The following is a 20,134-nucleotide window of genomic DNA, read 5'->3' on the forward strand; positions in this document are numbered from 1 at the left end:
CTATTTTTCGGTCAAATCAATTTGTCTAGTCTAATTTTAACAAAAATAACACGATTTAATCGATTATATGTATTAAATTTTAATTATTAAAAAATATTTTTTTAAAAAAAAGTTTTTAGCATCTTTATCTAAGTGCCTCCCTTTTAGTAAATAAAGATCAGAAATAAGTTTTGAGAAAATAAATATTTTTTATAATTTATTTTAGAAAAAAAATCCTCACGTATAGCGATTTATATAGTTTTTTTTAAAATTGTCTTTGGCCTTTAGCAATTTATATAAACTTGATACATATAATTTAATAGTAACTAATTCTCATTTATTGTATTTGGATAATTTTAAACTTTAATTTATTTAAATATGTTATTTATCTTATAATAAAAATTAGCCATTATTTGTTAATTAATGCTCTATGTGTACAAATACAAAATTTAAAACGGAAAACTTTTATATTGTAAATTTTTTTAATGAATACTACACATTTAATTTTTTTTTTTGTTAAATACAATTATGTTGGTTTAACATCAACAAAAATCAATAATAAATAATATTATTTTTAAATTTTATTGTTTAACTTGATTAGACATAATTCATAAAAACACTTGAATGTATAACATTATTTATTTTTAATATATTAAACAAACAAGAGTTTAATTATTTAATTTTTATATTTTTAACTAGTGATTTTAGAATATGAATTAGATAGATATATTTTTGAGAAAAAATTTTAAACGGTCTCTGAAAATTATCTTGAAAGACAACGAGGCCTTCAACAAAAAAAAAAAAAAAGATAAAAGGACAAAATAAGTCCATGACCTTTTTTTCGCGAACATTTTAGTCCCTCAAGGATTGGAAAATACATTTATGTCCCTGACCCTTTCAAAACGCAGACAAATTTACCTCTCTGTTGAAGTGACTCCGTTGAATCCGACGAAAAAGTCTGATGTGGCTCTCGTGGCGCTGCCGTTACGGGAGCACACATAGCATGTAACTTTTTAAAACATGACATATTAGTCCTCCCACACCAAAACGACGACGTTTCACCCAGACACCAATCTTTTAAATTTATGAGTAATAATCCTTCGAATGCACAGAAACGGTGAAGTAGGAGAAATGGGTTACTGTCCTCAGGCACCTCCAACTCCTTCCTCAGCCTCTAACCATCTCCCCGCCACCTTCATATCCCTCAACAGCCTCCTCTTCCTCTCCAAAATTGCTCTCCAAGTTACTCCTCCCTCTCCCAACCTCATCACATGCCCCTTTAACCCCAACCACCTCCTGCCCCCTGACTCCCTCTTCCACCACCACCTACGCTGCCCCACCTCTCCTTGCCCCATCCCCCTCCTTTTCCATTCCCCCGCTTACCCTAACACACTCTACTCCCCTCCCAACCTCACCCTCTCACTCCTTTGCGCCGTTTTAGGTTTAGCGAAAGAGCGTGACCTGGTGCTGTGAATAATAGTGAACTCACCTCGATACAGCGTCGTAATAGACTCGCCTACACAGAAGGAGATGGTTTTTGTGATGGCTCACATGAGGAGGTGGAAGAAGGAATCGACGATCTTCAAGAAAGCGAAGAAGCTCTTCGTCGTTGACGTTTTGCACATTTGTGCTCCTTCTGATGGTGCTATGATTGGTGTTCTTGTTTATCGCTTTGTTCCCAAAGGTTTGATTGCTCTTTTAAAAGTATGAAGTTTCAACCATAATTCCATGTTTCATTTCAAATTTTCATATTTTTGGTATAGCTTCTGCAACTGTTGATTAAGTTCAACTTAGCTTCTTTTTTTACTTTGTTTTAAGGTAGTTAAGCATTTGGTTCAAATTTTTTGAAATAGCTCTGGTAGCTTTTAATGTTTGCTTCTGCCAATTGGTGAAGCTTGATATTAGTCAAATTCTGCTTTGAGTAGTTGAACTGTACTGTATTAGTCTTTGGCATTTGATAATTTGTTGAGGAAGTAACTGTATTAATCTTCTCAAATCAAATTCTTCCTTTGTGGGGTTAGTTAGAAATTGTTAACAGAGATTAGTAACTGAGTTGTGATTGACTGGTTGATTATAGTTTTATTGGTGTATAAAAGATCTATTGTATCAAATTGTATTCACCTTTTATTGTTCTCTCAATATATAACCCTCTCTAGTTTTGTCTCAATTCTCAAAATTCTATGATGGCTACCATGGTTTTCACTTTCTATTGTTTTAAATCTCAAAATTCTGTGGTAAAGTCTGGTTGGTTTGATATCGCATTTAACTTTATAAAAACAATTTTATGCTTCTATGAAGAGTTTTTGATAGCTCATGGTACGATTTGGGAGTATGTCATAAGCAAAAATGCTTTCTTTACTTTGATGATATATAGAAGGTTCTAATTGGGGGTGCAAATCCAGCAGTTATTTACATAAAGGGAGTCAGGTACAAAGAATACAATGCACAATAGCAGCATAAAAATAACGGTATCATTTTGGTGGGAGAGGACTAATATGTCCTGTTTTGAAAAGCTACATGTTTTGGTGTGGGAGGACTAATATGTCCTATTTTGAAAAGTTATATGCCACGTGTGCTTCCGTAACGGCCAAGTCAGCACCACGTCAGATTTTTCGCTAGGTCCAACGAAGTCACTTTAACGGAGGGGTAAATTTGTCCGTGTTTTGGAGTGGTCAGGGACATGAATGTATTTTCCAATCCTTGGGGACTAAAATGTCCGCGAAAAAAAAGTCAGGGATCTATTTGTCCTTTTCTAAAAAAAAATACTCTTTCTGACTCCTAATCTTTACTTTTATGAGACTGATTAATCCCTCTATCAATATTTTCTCTCTGTATTAACAGAATAAACTTACGTGACATGTTAAACTGTTAATTTATCCATTAAGAGCCAACTAGGATTTACAAATTATTTTTTGTTGGGAGTCTCGTTGTCTTTTAAGGATAATTGTCAATGCCATTTAGTTTTTTCTTTTATATATTTTTGTTACCTTTTTTAAATACATTAGCTAAATTTATGGTGTAAAACTAAGAAATATTAGTAATTTTTAAATTGTTTTTACTTATAAAAATGAAATGGAGGATATATTAGTGATTAATGTGTCACATAAATATGTTTTGAAGAGAGATTATTGATAGAGGGACTAATCAATCCCACAAAATTAAATATCAAAGGCCGAAAAATGGTATTTTTTGTTGGGGGCCTTGATATTCTTCGAAGAAATTAGCAGGAACTGGGATGAGTATTCAACTTATATTTTTTTAACCAACTTGTGTTTGGTTGAGTGGTGAGTTCACTCATCCACTTAAATAAGTGTTGAAAACTCTTAAATAAAATTTATATCTGTAATAAATTAGAGATTAATTTGTTGAATTATTTCGTAGGATTTCAAAAAATTATATTTTTTAAACATTAATAATAAATAAAAAAATAATTTATAACTTAAATAACTCAAAGTATGACATTTTGACATGTTAAAGTTTAGTTAGCATTTATTTATTTTAATTTTTTGGTCTTGATTAGCGGCTTTTTAGGACACTTTTTAATTTGTGTTTGTTTTTAATGGAAAGACCTAATGTATAGTTATTAAAATTGAATTATTAACTGAATCGGGTTTGATTATTAGGTCACTGGATTACTGATTTAATATATCGAAGATTTCGAATAAATATTCCTCCAATTAAGAAATCAGTGGATAGTTTTAAGCAATATTCTGAAAATTGGACTGGACTGGTCGGTTTGATCGGTTAAATCGCAAACTGAAGACATAAACAATTTGGTCTGATGTCTAAAATCGGAAATTATAAAACCGGATATGAACCGTTAAATCGGACGAAAACCAGTCGATCGAATCTGAACCGGAATTGGCCGGTTTGGATAAAACGACCCAGTTTCGCGCTTAAGGGGAGAAACAAAACGCGCTTCTCCATCTCCTTCCTTATTCCTTCGAGCAGAACACGCCCTGCCTCAACCCGGGAAAAACCCTAGCCGCCACCACCGCCGCAGGGAGGAGCCGTGTTTGCCGCCGTCCGTCGCTGTCAGGCATCCTGAGTTTCGTTATAAAACAGAGTTTCAGAGTCATGAGCCTGAGGTAACATTTGTTGCCAATTAGTTCTTTCCCCCGGATGGTGCTTCAGAAAGGTTAATATCGATAACATGTTATCAATATTTCAGTTTGACGATCTTAAGAGCTTGGAAATAGAAGAGAAAATCAACAAAATCAAATGGTGCCAAACAGCTAATGGTGCTCTGTTCCTTCTATCTACAAATGATAAAACCATAAAATTTTGGAAGGTATGAAATGAATGTTCACTCGTGGTATGTTGAGTACCGTTTTTTGAAATCAGTTTATTTATGTATTACACACATGGTTATGTTTCTATAAAACTAGGTGTTTTTGGTGCAATATAGAAAAACTAGGTTTGGTCCCTTTTGTCTTGCGTGCTTTGAGAATATCTCCAGTTATGGATATGTTTAATAGCTGAAGAGGATTGTGTGCTTCAGTTTGAAAGTTTAAATGGAATCTGTTGCCTGGGCATAATCTTTGGAAATTATGAATTGTATTTTGTATTCTGCTAATCAGATATCAAGGGCTGACTTTTATAGATGCATGTATGTGTTATGAGTTTTTGCTTAACACTGCAATCTTTGAAGTAGGAAAATGGTTCAAGAGGATTTTTCCATCTTATCTCTAAAATCCTAAGCATGTTATATAGGGTACCAACCCATAGTTAAAATGGCAAAGTGATGCGAAAAGTGGGTGTGGAGGTTGTGGGGTTGGGAGCCCTAAAGTTCACTGGATTTCTTAGAGAACAATGCAACAGAATAACATGAGTTTTGAATCAATGTACACTGTAGATACTAAACTACTAAAATCATTCCTTTTTATTTTTGCTTGAATTTTAGAAGAAAGAGCAATGTAATGTATTCCTATTTATGATTCCATAAGACCAAGGTTAAATTAACAATTCAGGTGGAGTTGAGTTTTGTTTATGAGTAATTAAATGCACGAAACAGGAATAGGATTGCTAATTTCTTTTGTGACTTTCATTGTTCTTTTTCCCTTCTTGTGCTGCTGTTGTTGTTATGCTGCTGTTTTGTTATGGCACTGTGATTCTGGGATCACTAATCAGTGTTTTGAATTTGGAATTTCTGATTAGTGACTTGTTAAGCTGCTGTTGTTGTTATGCTGCTGTTTTGTTATGGCACTGTGATTGTGTGATCACTGATCAGCGTTTTAAATTTGGAATTTGTGATTAATGATTTGTTAAGCTGCTGTTGTTTTGTAATGGTTTTTGCTGAATGCTAAAAATGGAAATCAAATCAAAAGTTGGTTGTTGCTGAATGAGTAGGGTAGCTACCTGCCAATGTCATATATAAATAAGCTGATGAATGATGATGATGGTAGTGGAAGGAGAGTCAAAGTGTATAGGTAGTTGGTGATATGTTATGCTTTCTTATTCAATGACCACTTGTTATGTTGATACCTCAACTTGGAAACAACACTAGATCCCGTTTATGGCTTGTTTACCAAGAAGAATCTGTTGCTAAGAGAGCTCTCTTACAACAGATGAACGCAATGCTGCCTAAGATTAAACCGAAAAGGTCATCTTGCAAGGTTCAGTTCATGTTCAGTTAGCATAATACCACAGAATGATCAACATTTTCTAACTGAACTAGCTCAACATTTTTTTGAAATTGATAATCCTTTGTCTCCTGATATTTCTAAATTAGAATATGAGGTGTTAAGTGATCCTGTTAACCCTCAAAGTCAAAATTTAATATCTAGATATTTCTTTTTACTATCTAACTTGAGTTTGTATTTTGATAAGATTATATGAATTTGGTCGATGATTTTTTGTGTAGTGTTTTAAATTTGGAAGATATTTTAGGATGTTTATTTATAATTTATTTATTATTTTATTCTAAAACGGTTTTTCCGGTTGAACCACCAGTTGGATCGATTAGACTAGTGAACCAGTAAACCAATAACTAAAGCGGTTTGATGACCGGTCCGGTTTTCAAAACCTTGGTTTTAAGAAAGTTTTGGGTGAGAGAATATTTTATTTGAATCTATTGATTGTTCAGAATTTTTTTTAAGTCGGGTCGAATTTGTCTGGAAAGAATAGTATCTCTTAATTTGTCGCGAATCAAAACTATATTTAAAAATTTGTTATTTGTCAGTAGATTACTGTATGTACAAGGTAAAATTTAAATTCTCTAACACTTTGTTTAAATGTAATTTGGTTATAAAAAAAAAGCTTTTGATAAAGGAAGTTTGATAAAAAGTTAAAGAGTAAAGTATCGTTTTTGTTCCCAACGTTTGGGGTAAATCCTATTTGTGTCCCTAACGTTTAAATCGTCCTATCTGTATCCCTAACGTTTGTAAAAGTGATTCAATGTTATCCTGCCGTCAATTACACATCATGAACGCTTTAATTTGAGTTTTAAAAATCTCTTCTTGAGGTTAGAATACAAATGTCTGGGATAGAATCGATGATCCACTCCGAAAAATAGCTCATCAAAAGTTGAAACTAATTCCTACAACATTTACACAATTCACTTTTTTAGGAACATAATTGAATCTAAACACAAATAGTGGGTATAATATTAAAATCGAATACATTCAAGTGAGACCTAATTGAGAATGAATGCATCCAAGTGAGAATAATTGAAAAATATAATCTGATTTGTTAGTATAATTGATAGTAGGATAACATTGAATCACTTTTATAAACGTTAGGGATACAAATAGGACGATTTAAACGTTAGGGATACAAATAGGACTTACCCCAAACGTTGGGGACAAAAACAATACTTTACTCAAAGTTAAAAAGTTTATTAAAAACATCCAACACAAGCTTTAAGGGGGAAGACAGCTTGACAGCCTCGTGAGAGGGGGTGGTTCAATCCAAAATGGTGCTAGGGGGTTCCATGTTCTTTTTTTTTTGGGTTGGTGGATTGGACAACCTCCAATCCTAAGTACCCCAATAGATTGGACAACTCCGGTTGCAGCTGGTAGGACTCGAACTCGAAACCTTTGAGATGGGGAGGGGGTGGAATGCCGTGCGAGCTATGGTTTGTTGGCGGGTCCCATGTTCCATTTGAGCTTTGTTTTGTAATTTTTTTTCTTGGGCTTAATGTCACGGCCTTGGACACACTCCAACGCTACCGTGATGGCACTCGGACTTACTCAACCTCTTGAGCTAAGACCAAGTCAGCCTAACCCTCAATACTTAGCAAGAAAGCTAAGAATACAAGAGAACACAAGAGAAAGGAAGCTTTGGTGGAAGAACACTTTATTGCTCAAGTGTGGTTACAAATGATTCACACCCCCAAACTCTAACTCTCATCCCTATTTATAGCCATCCACCTCCTCAATGGATGGTTAGGATTAAATCTAATCAACGGTCCAGATTAATCATCCAGAACCTTCTTTACAAATATCTATCCTACCACAACTCTCTAAATATTTCTAGATTATTCCATATCACTCTTTATACTTCTATATACATCTACACTCTTCTAGAATACTCTATGACCTTCAGAGTCTTCTAGAACCTTCTAGGGTATTCCGGGACCTTCTAGGACATTCTAGAACGTTCCGGAACCATCTAGAGTATTCTCAAACACTCCAGAAAACTATTCAAACACTGTTAAATCTAACCTTCTAAAATTTTCCGTGACATTCTCCCCCACCTAATGCGCAGACGTCCTCGTCGCGTTCTGTTCATGATAGCGCTCTAGGTGTTCTTGAAATTGCCACAGATCTTCGCGAGTTTCCCAGCTAGCTTCAGTTATCGGGAGCCCTTTCCACTTGATCAAGTATTGGATACTTGGTGGTACTCCTCTTCGTCGCACGACGCGATTAGCTAGGATCTCTTCGATTTCTTTGTCAAAAGATCTAATCACCACAGGCGGAGCACGACTCGAGTTACCTCTACTCGGTTCGTCTTGGTCCGCATGATATGGTTTAAGCATACTCACATGGAAGACCGGGTGGATCTTCATAGAGGGAGGGAGTTGTACTTTATAAGCAAGCTCCCCAACACGTCCAATGATCTCAAATGGTCCTTCGTATTTGCGGATTAAACCCTTATGAACCTTGCGAAAGGCTTTGAATTGTTGTGGAAGAAGTTTGATCATTACCTTGTCTCCCAATTGATAGCTTGCATGCCTCCTCTTCTTATCTGCCCATTTCTTCATCCTCTTGGCAGCTTTGTCGAGGTAAGAACGAGTGACATCTGCTTGTTCTTCCCATGACTTAATCATATGATAAGCTCCAGGGCTCTTCCCTGAGTAAGAGGAAGAAAGAGAGTGAGGCGTAAGCGGCTGTTGTCCAGTCACAATCTCGAACGGACTCTTCCCTGTAGACTCACTCCTTTGCAAATTGTATGAGAACTGAGCAATGTCGAGGAGTTTTGTCCAATCCTTATGATTAGCGCTCACAAAATGCCTTAAGTAACACTCGAGTAAGGCATTCACTCTCTCAGTCTGCCCATCGGTTTGAGGATGGAAGCTTGTTGAGAAATGAAGCTCCGACCCAAGGAGTTTGAACAACTCTGTCCATAGTCGTCCTGTGAAGCGTGGATCTCGATCACTAATGATGCTCTTAGGCAATCCCCAGTACTTCACCACATTCTTGAAGAATAGTCGTGCTGCTTCCTCTGCAGTGCAGTCAGTAGGGGCAGGTATAAAGGTAGCATACTTCGAAAATCGATCCACTACCACGAGAATAGATCCAAACCCCTCGGACTTCGGTAAGGCAGAGATGAAATCTAGAGAGACACTTTCCCACGGTCGCTCTGATGGAGGCAGAGGTTCCAACAACCCACTTGGTGTCTTGTTTTCAATCTTATCTTGTTGGCACACAAGACAAGTCTTCACATAGCTCTCCACTTCAGCTCTCATTTGAGGCCAATAATAAGAAGATTCAATGAGTGCTAAGGTCCTTCGCTGACCTTGGTGACCAGCCCACTTGGTGTCGTGGCATTCTCTTACCAACTTCCTTCTCAGATTGTCCCATTTAGGAACGTATAGTCTTCTCCCTTTTGTGTAGAGAAGGTCGTTTTCTAACCAAAATCTTTTGGTCTTACCTTCTCTAGCCAACTCCACCAACTTCTTGGCTAATGGATCGTGATGCAACCCTTCCTTGATGATATGCATAATATCTCCTTCAACCATAGAAATGGTCGCCATCCTGTATGGTTTTGAGATAGGCGATTTCGCTTCTAACTCCAATTCAATGTTGTCATCCATCTTTCTTCTAGGTGGTAACTGCTTTGGCAATTCGAGAGGTATCACATCCTTATTTTCTTCAAGGACTTCCTTGATTTTAGGGGGAGCATCTTCTCCTTTGGCTGTTGACTCCTCTTGTAGTAAAGCCAAAGACATCATCTCCTCCTTCTTGAAACCTTTCTTGAGTTGCATGGTCGAGAGCATCGGAATTCCTCCAGCCTTTGAGATTGTAGGGACCATGCATGGAGACCCTTTCTCCATGACGCATACTATATTGTAGTATGGCATAGGTATTAGATTTGCCTTTCTTTGCAAATCAAGCCCGATGACTATTTTAAAATCGTCCATGGGTGCTACTGAGAAATCCACAAGGCCCTTCCAAGAACCAAGAGTCATCTCAACCCCTTTTGCTACTCCCTTAAGGGGTTCACCCTTGGTATTCACGGGTTTGAACCAGCCATTCTTTTCGGTGATCTTCAACCCAAGCCTCTTTGCTTCATCAGGCGTGATGAAGTTGTGTGTAGCACCAGTGTCGATCATAGCCATGACGGGTTTTTCATTGATAAAGGCTTTGACATACATCAAGCCTTTCTTTTCTGCAGTACTTGCCTCTTTGGTCTTCACAGCATTTATGTGTTGGATAGATCCAACACACTCAGTTACTTGAGTTTGAGCTTCTCGTTCCTCAGCAATAGATGCCAAAGTCCCTAGCTTGGGACAATCCTTCATTTGGTGCGGTCCCTTGCACACGAAGCATCCTCCTTTGGGCACGAAAGCCTTCTTTTTTTCTTCGTACTCTTTCTTTGAAGAGTATTTTCCTTCTTTCTTGGTTGAGAAGCTCTTCCCCTTGTCTCCCCCACCTTTAGCAGAACTAGGCTTGGAGGAAGACTTAGGTTTAGAGTCTCCCCTATGATACTCAGTGAGTGATTCGGCCACCACGATGGCCTCATCGACATCCTTAACATTCCTTCTTTGTAGTTCTTGCTTTGCCCAAGGTTGGAGTCCATCAATGAAGAAGAACAATGCATCCTCTGATGCTAAGTTGGGGATTTGAAGCGTGAGAGTAGTAAACTCCTTTACGTAGTCGCTAATCGTACTCTTGTGCTTCAACTCCCTCAACTTCTTCCTTGCTTCATAAACCACATTCTCAGGGAAGAATTGTCTTTTCAATTCCCTTTTGAAATCTTCCCATGTGGCTATGTTGCAAGTGCCCTTTTCCATATCTACGCACTTTCTCCTCCACCACAAAGTAGCATTATCAGAAAGGTAGAGAGCTGTAGTGCGTACCTTTATTGCTTCTTCAACCACCCCTTGGCATTCGAAGTACCTCTCCATTTGCCATAGGAAGTTCTCCACCTCGCGAGCGTCCCTTACGCCCTTGAACTCATTTGGCTTGGGGAGATCAATCTTTGTCGTCTCCCTTATAATGGTTGGTCGAGATTTTGCCTCCTCGAACCAAACTCGAACTTCCTCAAATAGCTTTAAGGAATTCTCAAGCTTCTCTTCGATTTGGAGCATGCTTTCTTTGAAAGCATCTAGTTCTCCTAACACGTGAGCCTCGAGGGTCTCCTTGTCATGTTCTATCATTTGGAAGCGCTCATCCATAGAGGATAGAACATTTTCCAACATAGAAACTCTTTCTTCTAAGAAGTTAGAGTCCTTACCTCTAGGCTCACTTGAAGAACGGACCTTCTTGCCTCCCCATTGAGAAAGAATAGTATCCCTTCCCCTTTGAGACTCAACATGCTCCATGGTGATACTAGAAGCCATTCCCACAAGCGACTTGTGCTCCCTCTCGAACCTTGCTCGGATACCAAAATTGTCACGGCCTTGGACACACTCCAACGCTACCGTGATGGCACTCGGACTTACTCAACCTCTTGAGCTAAGACCAAGTCAGCCTAACCCTCAATACTTAGCAAGAAAGCTAAGAATACAAGAGAACACAAGAGAAAGGAAGCTTTGGTGGAAGAACACTTTATTGCTCAAGTGTGGTTACAAATGATTCACACCCCCAAACTCTAACTCTCATCCCTATTTATAGCCATCCACCTCCTCAATGGATGGTTAGGATTAAATCTAATCAACGGTCCAGATTAATCATCCAGAACCTTCTTTACAAATATCTATCCTACCACAACTCTCTAAATATTTCTAGATTATTCCATATCACTCTTTATACTTCTATATACATCTACACTCTTCTAGAATACTCTATGACCTTCAGAGTCTTCTAGAACCTTCTAGGGTATTCCGGGACCTTCTAGGACATTCTAGAACGTTCCGGAACCATCTAGAGTATTCTCAAACACTCCAGAAAACTATTCAAACACTGTTAAATCTAACCTTCTAAAATTTTCCGTGACATTAAGCCCGTTCAATAGCCAAAAAAATAAAAATATATAAAATTAATAATTTTTATACCAAAAAAATAAAAATAAAAAATATTCTAAAATCTATCAATAAAGTCTGCTTTTTAATTTTGATATAGATAAATTTTTTTAGTAGTATTTTTTAACAATATAGAAAAATAGTGTATTTTTTTTGTATAAATATTTTAAATTTATAAACAAAATTATTTCACCATATATTGAACCTCTTGATTTGTATACTATAAAATCTGAAAATCTAATTTAAAAACTCTCAAAAATTTGAACTTATCTTGCAACAATTTTGAGCTGTCGATTTCTATTGATTTTTTTCTCTCATGCAAATTTGAGCCTCAATTTTGAGGATTTAAATTAAAAAAAATAAATATCCATAATAAATTAGAACACCCAATTTTTTAATAACAATAAATAACACAATCGGAAATTTTATTACTAAAAAATCAATCAATAAAGTCTGCTTCTGTTTTTAAAATATTTATAAAAATTTCAAAAAATTTAAAAATATCTCAAAATTTTTAAGGTTTTAATTATATTTTAAATATATTTTTTATTAATTTTTTAATAACCAACTATTAGTCACTATTATTTATTTTAATCCTGATCTTAAATTAAAAATTCTAATGAACCCATGAAATTTTCAATTTAGAGTAAAAATTAAGGTTAAAATTAAAAAAGGTTAAAAGTGAAAAAAATATACTATTAAAAGAGTAACGAAAAGAGTATAATTAAAAGATATTTAAAGTAATAAAAAAAAGTTAGTTATCTAATATTATTTACTAATTTAAAACTTATAAAAACTTGAGTGAGTTCGATTAAATTACTTACTTAAAAATTGTTTACATAATTTACTTGTTTCAACGCTTATGTTTTTCTCTCCCCTTCAAATGAAAACAGCAATGTTCCCTCAGCATTAGGCCATTAGCCCTAATCACTGTTCTCTCTCTTTCTCCCAACGCCGACATCATTCCTTCATTCATACACACTACTCAAAAGATAATGCCGTCGGAAATTGTTGCCGCCGATTTGTTCCTCCGGTGACCATACTCCAACGCCGGTGAACATTCTCATAAAACAAACAGAGAAAGGAAGAAATCTGAGACTCAGAAAGGAAAATGAAAAGGCAGGAAACACTTCTCACTGTGTCGAAGAAAAAATCCGAAGAAGATAATGAAGAAGGAAACGACGTCATCCAGCTCGTGGTGGTTTCACCGCCGTGCCGGTCGCCTCGAGCACCGCCAGGGTCACGGCGCGCGACGTTCACTGACTCCGGTTAGATTTCATAAAAAGTTGTTAATTTTTACCTCCACATTTACACCACTTTCCATTTACATTGTAACAATCTTTGCTGCTCTCATGTACAATGAGTTTAAAGTTTAAACGGTTGGATTAATGATACATGGTTATTTAAAATAAAAGTTTAGTCTATTTAAACAAATTTTGTCGAGTCAACTCTTTTGTTTTTAATTTTTAATTTTGAAAATCAGTTTGTTTATTTTTGGTGACTGAAAAATCAGTTTGTTTATAGATACTCTGTTTTTTTTTTATTGTTTATAGATATTTTCTTTTATTAACGTCATGCATGCTACCTTCGGTATCTTCATTATGTCGGTCCATCCTAGAATGGAATTTTAAAAATGAAATAGAATTTAAAAATGAAACAGAATCTGAAAACGAAAACTTTCTATTTTTCCATACTCTAATTTAAAGTGACACACTCTGTCTAAAGCTTATATAAATGCTATATCTAAAATTAGGAAACCAAGTAAGAAGAAAAAGAAGAATGAGTAAAGAGGAACTAGGTACTTTCTCAACGATGGATCCTTGGGATATGATAAATCGTTGGGATATGATAGATCCTTTGGATATGATAGACCTGGATGCGGACGTGAGTAATAATCAACCACGTCATCCACAGCCGGATAGAAGGAATATGGTAGAGCAGTGTGCCATTGACGTGGGTGGCAATCAACCACCTCAGCTACAGCCTCCGCCTCAGTCTCAGCCTCCGCCCCAGCCGGATGTAAGAGAGATTACAGTAGCTCAGTTTTTCAGTGACACGTGTGGTTATCAACCACATCAGTCTCACCCTCGATATGGTTGTTGCTGAGTGTTTGCCGGAAGCTCAGCCTCAGCCTCAGCCTCAGCCTCAGCCTCAGCCTCAGCCTCACCCTCAGCAGTTTCTTGCTGACGTGTGTGGTTATCAACCACCTGAGTCTCAGCCTCAGCCTCAGCAGTTTCTCACTGACATGTGTGGTTATCAACCACCTTGGTCTCAGCCTCAGCCTCAGCCTCAGTCCCACCCTCATCCTCAGCAGTTTCAGCAGTTTCTTGATGACGTGTGTGGTTATCAACCACCTGAGTCTCAGCTTCAGCTCCAACCTATGCAACCTCAGGTCTGGACTTGGGAGGAGAACAAAGCCTTTGAGTCAGTTATTGCCAATTGTTTTCAGTATGCTCAACACAACATCGCTGCTCGTTTCCCTGGAAAGACCCCGGCGCAACTGCAAGAACGCTTCAAGAAGCTGATGAAGGACATCAATGTCATCCATAACGGTTATACTGCAAACACTCCTCTGAATGCTGCTGCATCTGAGAACATGACTATGACAATGGCTGCTCCTACCACCACATTGGAACACAACCCTGTCTCCATCCCCATCATCAATGCAACAACAACAACCCCACCACCACCGCCTTATAACACTGATCATCAACATCACAAGTAGGTACTCTACATATTTTCATTCTCTTTTTGTTTCTTTATTTATTTTTAGCCGATACATATTTTCATTCTCTCCTCCTCTTTCTTTCTTTCTTTCTTTCTTTCTTTCTTTTTAATTACTTATTCTATATTTCTTTTTTCTTACAAGTTTTAGGATAATTTACTTTAATAAACCAATTCTAATATAAAAGGCTACATGAAAGTCCCAAATTGCATTTTATATAAATCGAATTGATTAAATTTGATTTAAGCTATTACGCACTAAATCGAATTCATTGGATTCGAATTACATACATGCATGAATCAGCTACTAAAGACACGATTTGATACCAGCTGACCACGCTCATGGTAAATCGAAGCCAGTAGGTTCGATTTAATGGTTTTGATAAATCGAAACCCATATGTTTGATTTACATGCAACATGGTTTTTTTACTAAAAATATTATATATATATATATATATATATATCAAAAATTAAATACTAAATAAACTGTATATTTTTCTTTACAAAAAGAGTCAAAATAATCTTATATCAAGAAAAGAAAAAATTAAACTGACAAATTTTGGGTACTTGTTAGTCAAATTATTTTATCGTTAAATAATTTGTAAGGTGTTAATAAATGACACAACATTTGTTTCGTTCTTTTTTGGAAGAGAAAAAGAAAGTATTGTTTATATGAAATTCATTGATTATCAAATCTTTTGTTTATTTCTATCATGCCAGGGCGGAGGTAGTTGCGGCCGCAGCACCAATGGAGGCAGCAACAAGGGAACAAATGCCAACACTAACAATACAAAGAAATATTCTCGGTGGACTGAAGATGAGCAAAGGTATTTATTATTATTATTATTATTATATTGTTTCTTTTTTCCTCTTGTTTATTTATTTGTTTATCTATTATCTAGTTGAATATTGTTGTTTATACAAAAGAAGAAAGTGAAGCAACTAGTATTAGCATGTAGGAGCACTTCTCTTGTTTTAGATATATCTCTACTTGGTTGTACATTGTCTACAATATATAAGTCTAACATTTCTCTTTTGTAAGACCTACTCTGCTTCACTTCATTGCTTTCTTCTTAATCCAAGCTTTCATATTAACTTGTGCATCAATAACTAGCAATTTGAAAGAGCTCTAAAGTAATTGCAAATGAGGCATAGTTTTGTTGATTGCTAAATTTGTTTTGTTTTGACAATGGTTGAGTGGTTGACATAATAACATTTCTGGTTGGACTGAAAACCAAAAAAGAAAAAAATTGTTACTAATTAAATAATTTATGTTTTTGTTTAAAATTTTTTTGTGTAAAATTTGTTAATACTTATTTCAAAAATCATGTTTTGGTAAATTATTTGTTAGAGGGTACCAAGCGGAAGGTACAAATTGGTCAAGAATTTCGGAATATTATGTCAAAACAAAAACTTATCATCAACTTGCCAGTCATGCTCAGAAATATTTTATACATAAAAAAAGACTAGCTAGTGGAGAAAAGTTAAGAAAAATCATTTATGATGTAATTTGATCATTGTAAATCATTTCTTTATTCTCAATTAGTCAGTCTAATTCAATTTTCACTAATATAAGAAATATTAAATTGGCTATTTTAAACTCTATTATCAATGATAGTTACACTATTTTAATTGTTTTTCAATGTAGGAATTGTACCCTAATCCGAAGTTTTTAATGGATAGAGGATTTGTTTAAAGGAGGAAGAATATGTAAATGGACTAAAATTTTTTATTTAGGTTGAAAAATGAAAATATAGGAACAATGAAGTAGGAATATGCAACTTGTCTATGAACAGGAACATTCTAGATGTAATTGTAACTCATAACTTTTATTAATAATATTTGATTCCCTAACTCTCCGGCCTTGATGGCAATGCTAAAAGGGACGGTGGGCTAGTTCCTATCTAGAGTCTCGATGGCTATGCCGAAGGGCCTTTAGATGGGGGATGTATCTTTTCAAAAAGTTATTAGCTTAAAATATATTAACTATAAGAACTTTTTGAAAGCATTTGATCCATAGAAACTAGTTATAAAATATTTTTATGTAATTTTTATACTATTATTAATGATTATTTTTTCATATTTTATAGACGAAGGATTTGACACTAATTAACTTGTTAAGTATTTATACAATTAGTGAATTACTGTAATGTATTTACATGGTGTCACTAATAAAATTTTGTTTTATAAATGTTATTATTGCTTTTTTTCATGAATCAAAATAGTTTGTAATCATATTTTTGTTCTTACTTATCGTGAACTCTGAATCATATGTAACCATGACAGCCTTAAATAGAAAAATGAAAGCAAGATGTAATAGAATGATCTCTTGCTCATAGAAGAAGAAAATGATTTTCATTCCACAAAAGAGAAAAGAAAAGACATTCATAGCACAAAAGTTATACTACTAGGTCACCCGGGCATTTGCATGGCCTTAATCATATTATTTTCTATTAAATTCAATCCTAATAGTTGTAAATGAAGCGGATAGAATGACTAAATTAGTGTTATGATTGATAATAATAATAAATATTTGCTTCATAAGGGTAGTCCTATATTAGGATACAAACCTTCTTTCAAAGCATTTGTTGAATCAAAAACCATATCTTTAATTTAAAAAAAAAACACACACACACACACACAAAATATCCCTTTTAAAATAAAAGTAGATTTTGAAGTAAAAAATAATTTAATGAATCAATTTTAAGATAAAATTAATATAAATTCTAACCAAAGGTTTTATCTTTTTAGTTTAATTTATTATGATTATCTTATCATATCTTTATTTTTTGTTCCATGTTTGTACAATTTAAAGATAAAATTTTTTATATATATACATACCACAAGAAAATTTATAATTTGCAACTATTTATCTTCTTTTTCTTCTGTCTCCTTCTTTAACAATACAAGTGACTCAGTTTTTTCTACATTTTTTTTAAACTATGGAATGCAATCAATGCATGGAGAATCAAGAAAATAGTGAAAATTATTTATCACGACTTCCTAGGTCATACGAAGAATTTTATAAAATCATTCTATTAGAACAAGTTGATACTTTTTATGATGATGTGTCTCATGAACTAATCTTTGTAAGTGAAAAATTATTTGAAGATAATCAATATCCAATACTAGACGGTAGTGACTTTCATATTCCTCGGAGTATTACTAAATTTTTTCATTTATATCCACTGTATGTAAAAGTTTTTCTACTTGATTATATGTTTTGAGAACTATTTTCGAAAAGAATTTCATCAAAAGAGCTTAGGGATGTTCCTAATGATTCATCAACCAATGTTGTTCCAAATAATAAAATTTATACGATGCATAATTTATTTTATTATTTTTCACATAATTTGATCTATTTAATTTATTTTATTTTAAATCTCCCAAATTTCTTTCTCAAAATGCAATTTTTGTTTTATTAATAATTGAAATATTCATATTTACAACAGTTGTTAGAAGAAGCGGTGATGAACAAGTTAAAAGATATCAGCTTGGCCTAGTGGAATTTGAATTTCATAATTGGTTAGCTTGTTTTTTAGTTAAAAATTGTTTTTCTATTAGTGATAATAAATACGGTTTTTTCACGCAAAGATAAAAAAAAAGAGAAGTAAATTAATGGACAAATTACTTAAATAAAATAAATGACAATTAAAATTATCTATATACAACTTTTATAAAAAAGTTACTCATATACACTTATTTTTCATAATTCTATGTAAATTGTTGTAGGATGTAGTTGTTTCTAAGGAGGTGAAGCAAGCATAAACTGTTCGAGGAGGCAGCAGTTAATGTGTTGTCCACTGCTGCACCTGTAACGGATTATACACATGTTTATAAAGGGTATATGGGCAACAAGTGTATTCTCTTTTGTGTTGTTTTGGGTTTTTGGTTATATAAAATTTATTTTGGTTTTTGACCGTATCTTTGGTTCGGGTAAGCCAAGAACTAATCCATTGCAATGTACAATAAGCTAATAACTAGAACAACCTAAATTAATTTGTGATATGAACTAAAATTAAGTTGTTTTATTGAATTTTTTTATAATTAACCTACTATTTTAAATAAAAATAAATGAGTACGACCTCGAAACCAAATAGTAAAAATTGTTATTCCACCTCAATTCTTCATTTTACAGTCAAGTGTATGTATAATTATTAATTAGGGACGATTTTAATATTTTTAGCCTAAATAAATAAATATATTATCCAATTCAATAGATAGATTTTTTTTAACCCTCTTAATGTGCTTCTAGTTTTTCCACATTATTTATGAGATTGAGGATGAAAAAAAAATTTAATAATCAATAATAAAATAAAAAAATTAATTTAATCTATAAAATAAATTATTTTATCTCTATATTATTTATTTAGTTTGTACTTTTTTTATTTTTTATTTAATTTAATTGTTAGGATTAATTTTTTTAATCCATATAGAAGATAAGAATTTTATTAATAGCATTGTCATATTTTTTAAGACTTTTTATTATAAAAAAAATTAATTAAACAACTTAATTTTAAGAGTTATTCTATATGTATACTAAAATTAGCTACCAGTATAAAATACATGTTAAAATACAAATACACATTGAAAATAAATTAAATCACATATGTATTTATACACAAATACATTGGTGGCTGATTTTAGTGTACAAATAACATTATTGTAATTTTTAATTCATATCACAAATTAATTAAGTTAGGTTGATCTAATTGTTAGTTCATTAGTCTGTATTGAAGATTTAAATTTCGTCTTGTGCATGACAATGGATTAGTCATGGCCATGAATTATTTCTTGATTTACTCGAATAAAGGATATGGTAAAAAACCAAAACAAATTCTATATACCCAAAACAACACAAAAGTGTATAAAACTGCTCTACCTTATAGTGATTTCTAATCATTCACGCGTTGCATGAAAACTACGCTAAATTATGTGGTTTTTGTTATTTTCGTAATTTATATAGAATTATGAAAAAGTGTATACAACTCATTTTTCTATAAAAGTTATATATAAATAATTTTAATTGTCATTTATTTTATTTAAATAATTTATCCTAAATTAATGTGCTAACATGCTTACTTTACTTAATCCTCCTATAGTCCTATGTTGTCATAGTTTTAAGGTGTGGTTAATTTTTGTATTTATATCTTAATATCCATCTTTTTACCATCGTAATAAATTTGATTAAATTACAGTATAAAATGCTTTTGATAGAAACAATAATAAAAGTTTTAAACTAATATTACTATATAAATTTTTTTTAGAAAAAGTAGAGTCTAAATGTTTGTATATATTATATGGTGACGTAACTAGGTATTGTATATGTAATGTTAAAGAGGAAAAAAAAATTTAGAATTTGTTTTATTTAATAATTATTATTTATCATAATAATTAATAAATATTAAATAAAATAAATTTTGATTAGTTTTAGTTAATTTTTTTTAGTTATCACTTACCAAATATTTTCGATACTTGTATTACTTATTTTTGGTATATATAATTAAATAAAATTATATTAAAAAAATAAAGTACGATGCTACTTGTAAATTGGAATTGAGATTTGAATTTTAGATATTTTATTGTGTTCTTTTTTTTTTAGTACATTCATTCATTTCTTAATTTCTTAAAATTTATTGTTCTTGACAGGTTATACGAAAAAAAAGGGAGAAATGCAAAAATTAAAATCAATTTTTAAAAAATTCATCGTCGTTGTAAAAATATTTTTTAAATAGTCCCTTTTTTTTCTATTATAGCTTTTTAATAGATTTTTTATGTTATTATTTTTAGCTAATAGTTTATGC

At 33.4% G+C, this 20,134-nt stretch overlaps 2 protein-coding genes across 3 annotated transcripts; both read left to right on the top strand.

Moving 5' to 3' along the window:
- Positions 1–1,509: 1,509 nt before the first annotated feature.
- LOC140173153 (uncharacterized) lies at positions 1,510–13,039 on the top strand. The gene is made up of 5 exons (XM_025820487.3): positions 1,510–1,663; positions 3,603–3,722; positions 3,868–4,067; positions 4,151–4,270; positions 12,499–13,039. Exons 1-5 carry the CDS (start codon positions 1,510–1,512, stop codon positions 12,640–12,642), a joined length of 738 nt encoding a protein of 245 aa, XP_025676272.2. The 3' UTR covers positions 12,643–13,039.
- Positions 12,731–18,246, top strand: LOC112776346 (uncharacterized). Of its 2 annotated transcripts, none has more exons than XM_025820485.3 (4): positions 12,731–12,873; positions 13,359–14,326; positions 15,051–15,157; positions 18,063–18,246. In XM_025820485.3, the coding sequence occupies exons 2-4, from the start codon at positions 13,698–13,700 to the stop codon at positions 18,077–18,079; spliced, it is 753 nt and encodes a 250-aa protein (XP_025676270.1). In that variant the 5' UTR covers positions 12,731–12,873; positions 13,359–13,697; the 3' UTR covers positions 18,080–18,246. The 2 variants fall into 2 exon arrangements, with proteins under 2 accessions (XP_025676270.1, XP_025676271.1); XM_025820486.3 differs by lacking the exon at positions 18,063–18,246 and adding an exon at positions 15,979–16,184.
- Positions 18,247–20,134: the final 1,888 nt, after the last annotated feature.

This window comes from Arachis hypogaea, chromosome 19 (genome assembly GCF_003086295.3).
Source record: "Arachis hypogaea cultivar Tifrunner chromosome 19, arahy.Tifrunner.gnm2.J5K5, whole genome shotgun sequence".
Classification (NCBI taxonomy): Eukaryota; Viridiplantae; Streptophyta; class Magnoliopsida; order Fabales; family Fabaceae; genus Arachis; species Arachis hypogaea.

Bases quoted from the DNA above. Each gene is read 5' to 3' on its own strand.
- LOC112776346 (XM_025820485.3), top strand. From the start codon at position 13,698: ATGGTTGTTGCTGAGTGTTTGCCGGAAGCTCAGCCTCAGCCTCAGCCT. The intron at 14,327-15,050 runs GTAGGTACTCTA...CTATCATGCCAG, and splicing joins ACTGATCATCAACATCACAA to GGCGGAGGTAGTTGCGGCCG.
- LOC140173153 (XM_025820487.3), top strand. From the start codon at position 1,510: ATGGTTTTTGTGATGGCTCACATGAGGAGGTGGAAGAAGGAATCGACG. The intron at 1,664-3,602 runs GTTTGATTGCTC...TTTGATTATTAG, and splicing joins TTATCGCTTTGTTCCCAAAG to GTCACTGGATTACTGATTTA. The intron at 4,271-12,498 runs GTATGAAATGAA...AAATGAAAACAG, and splicing joins AAACCATAAAATTTTGGAAG to CAATGTTCCCTCAGCATTAG.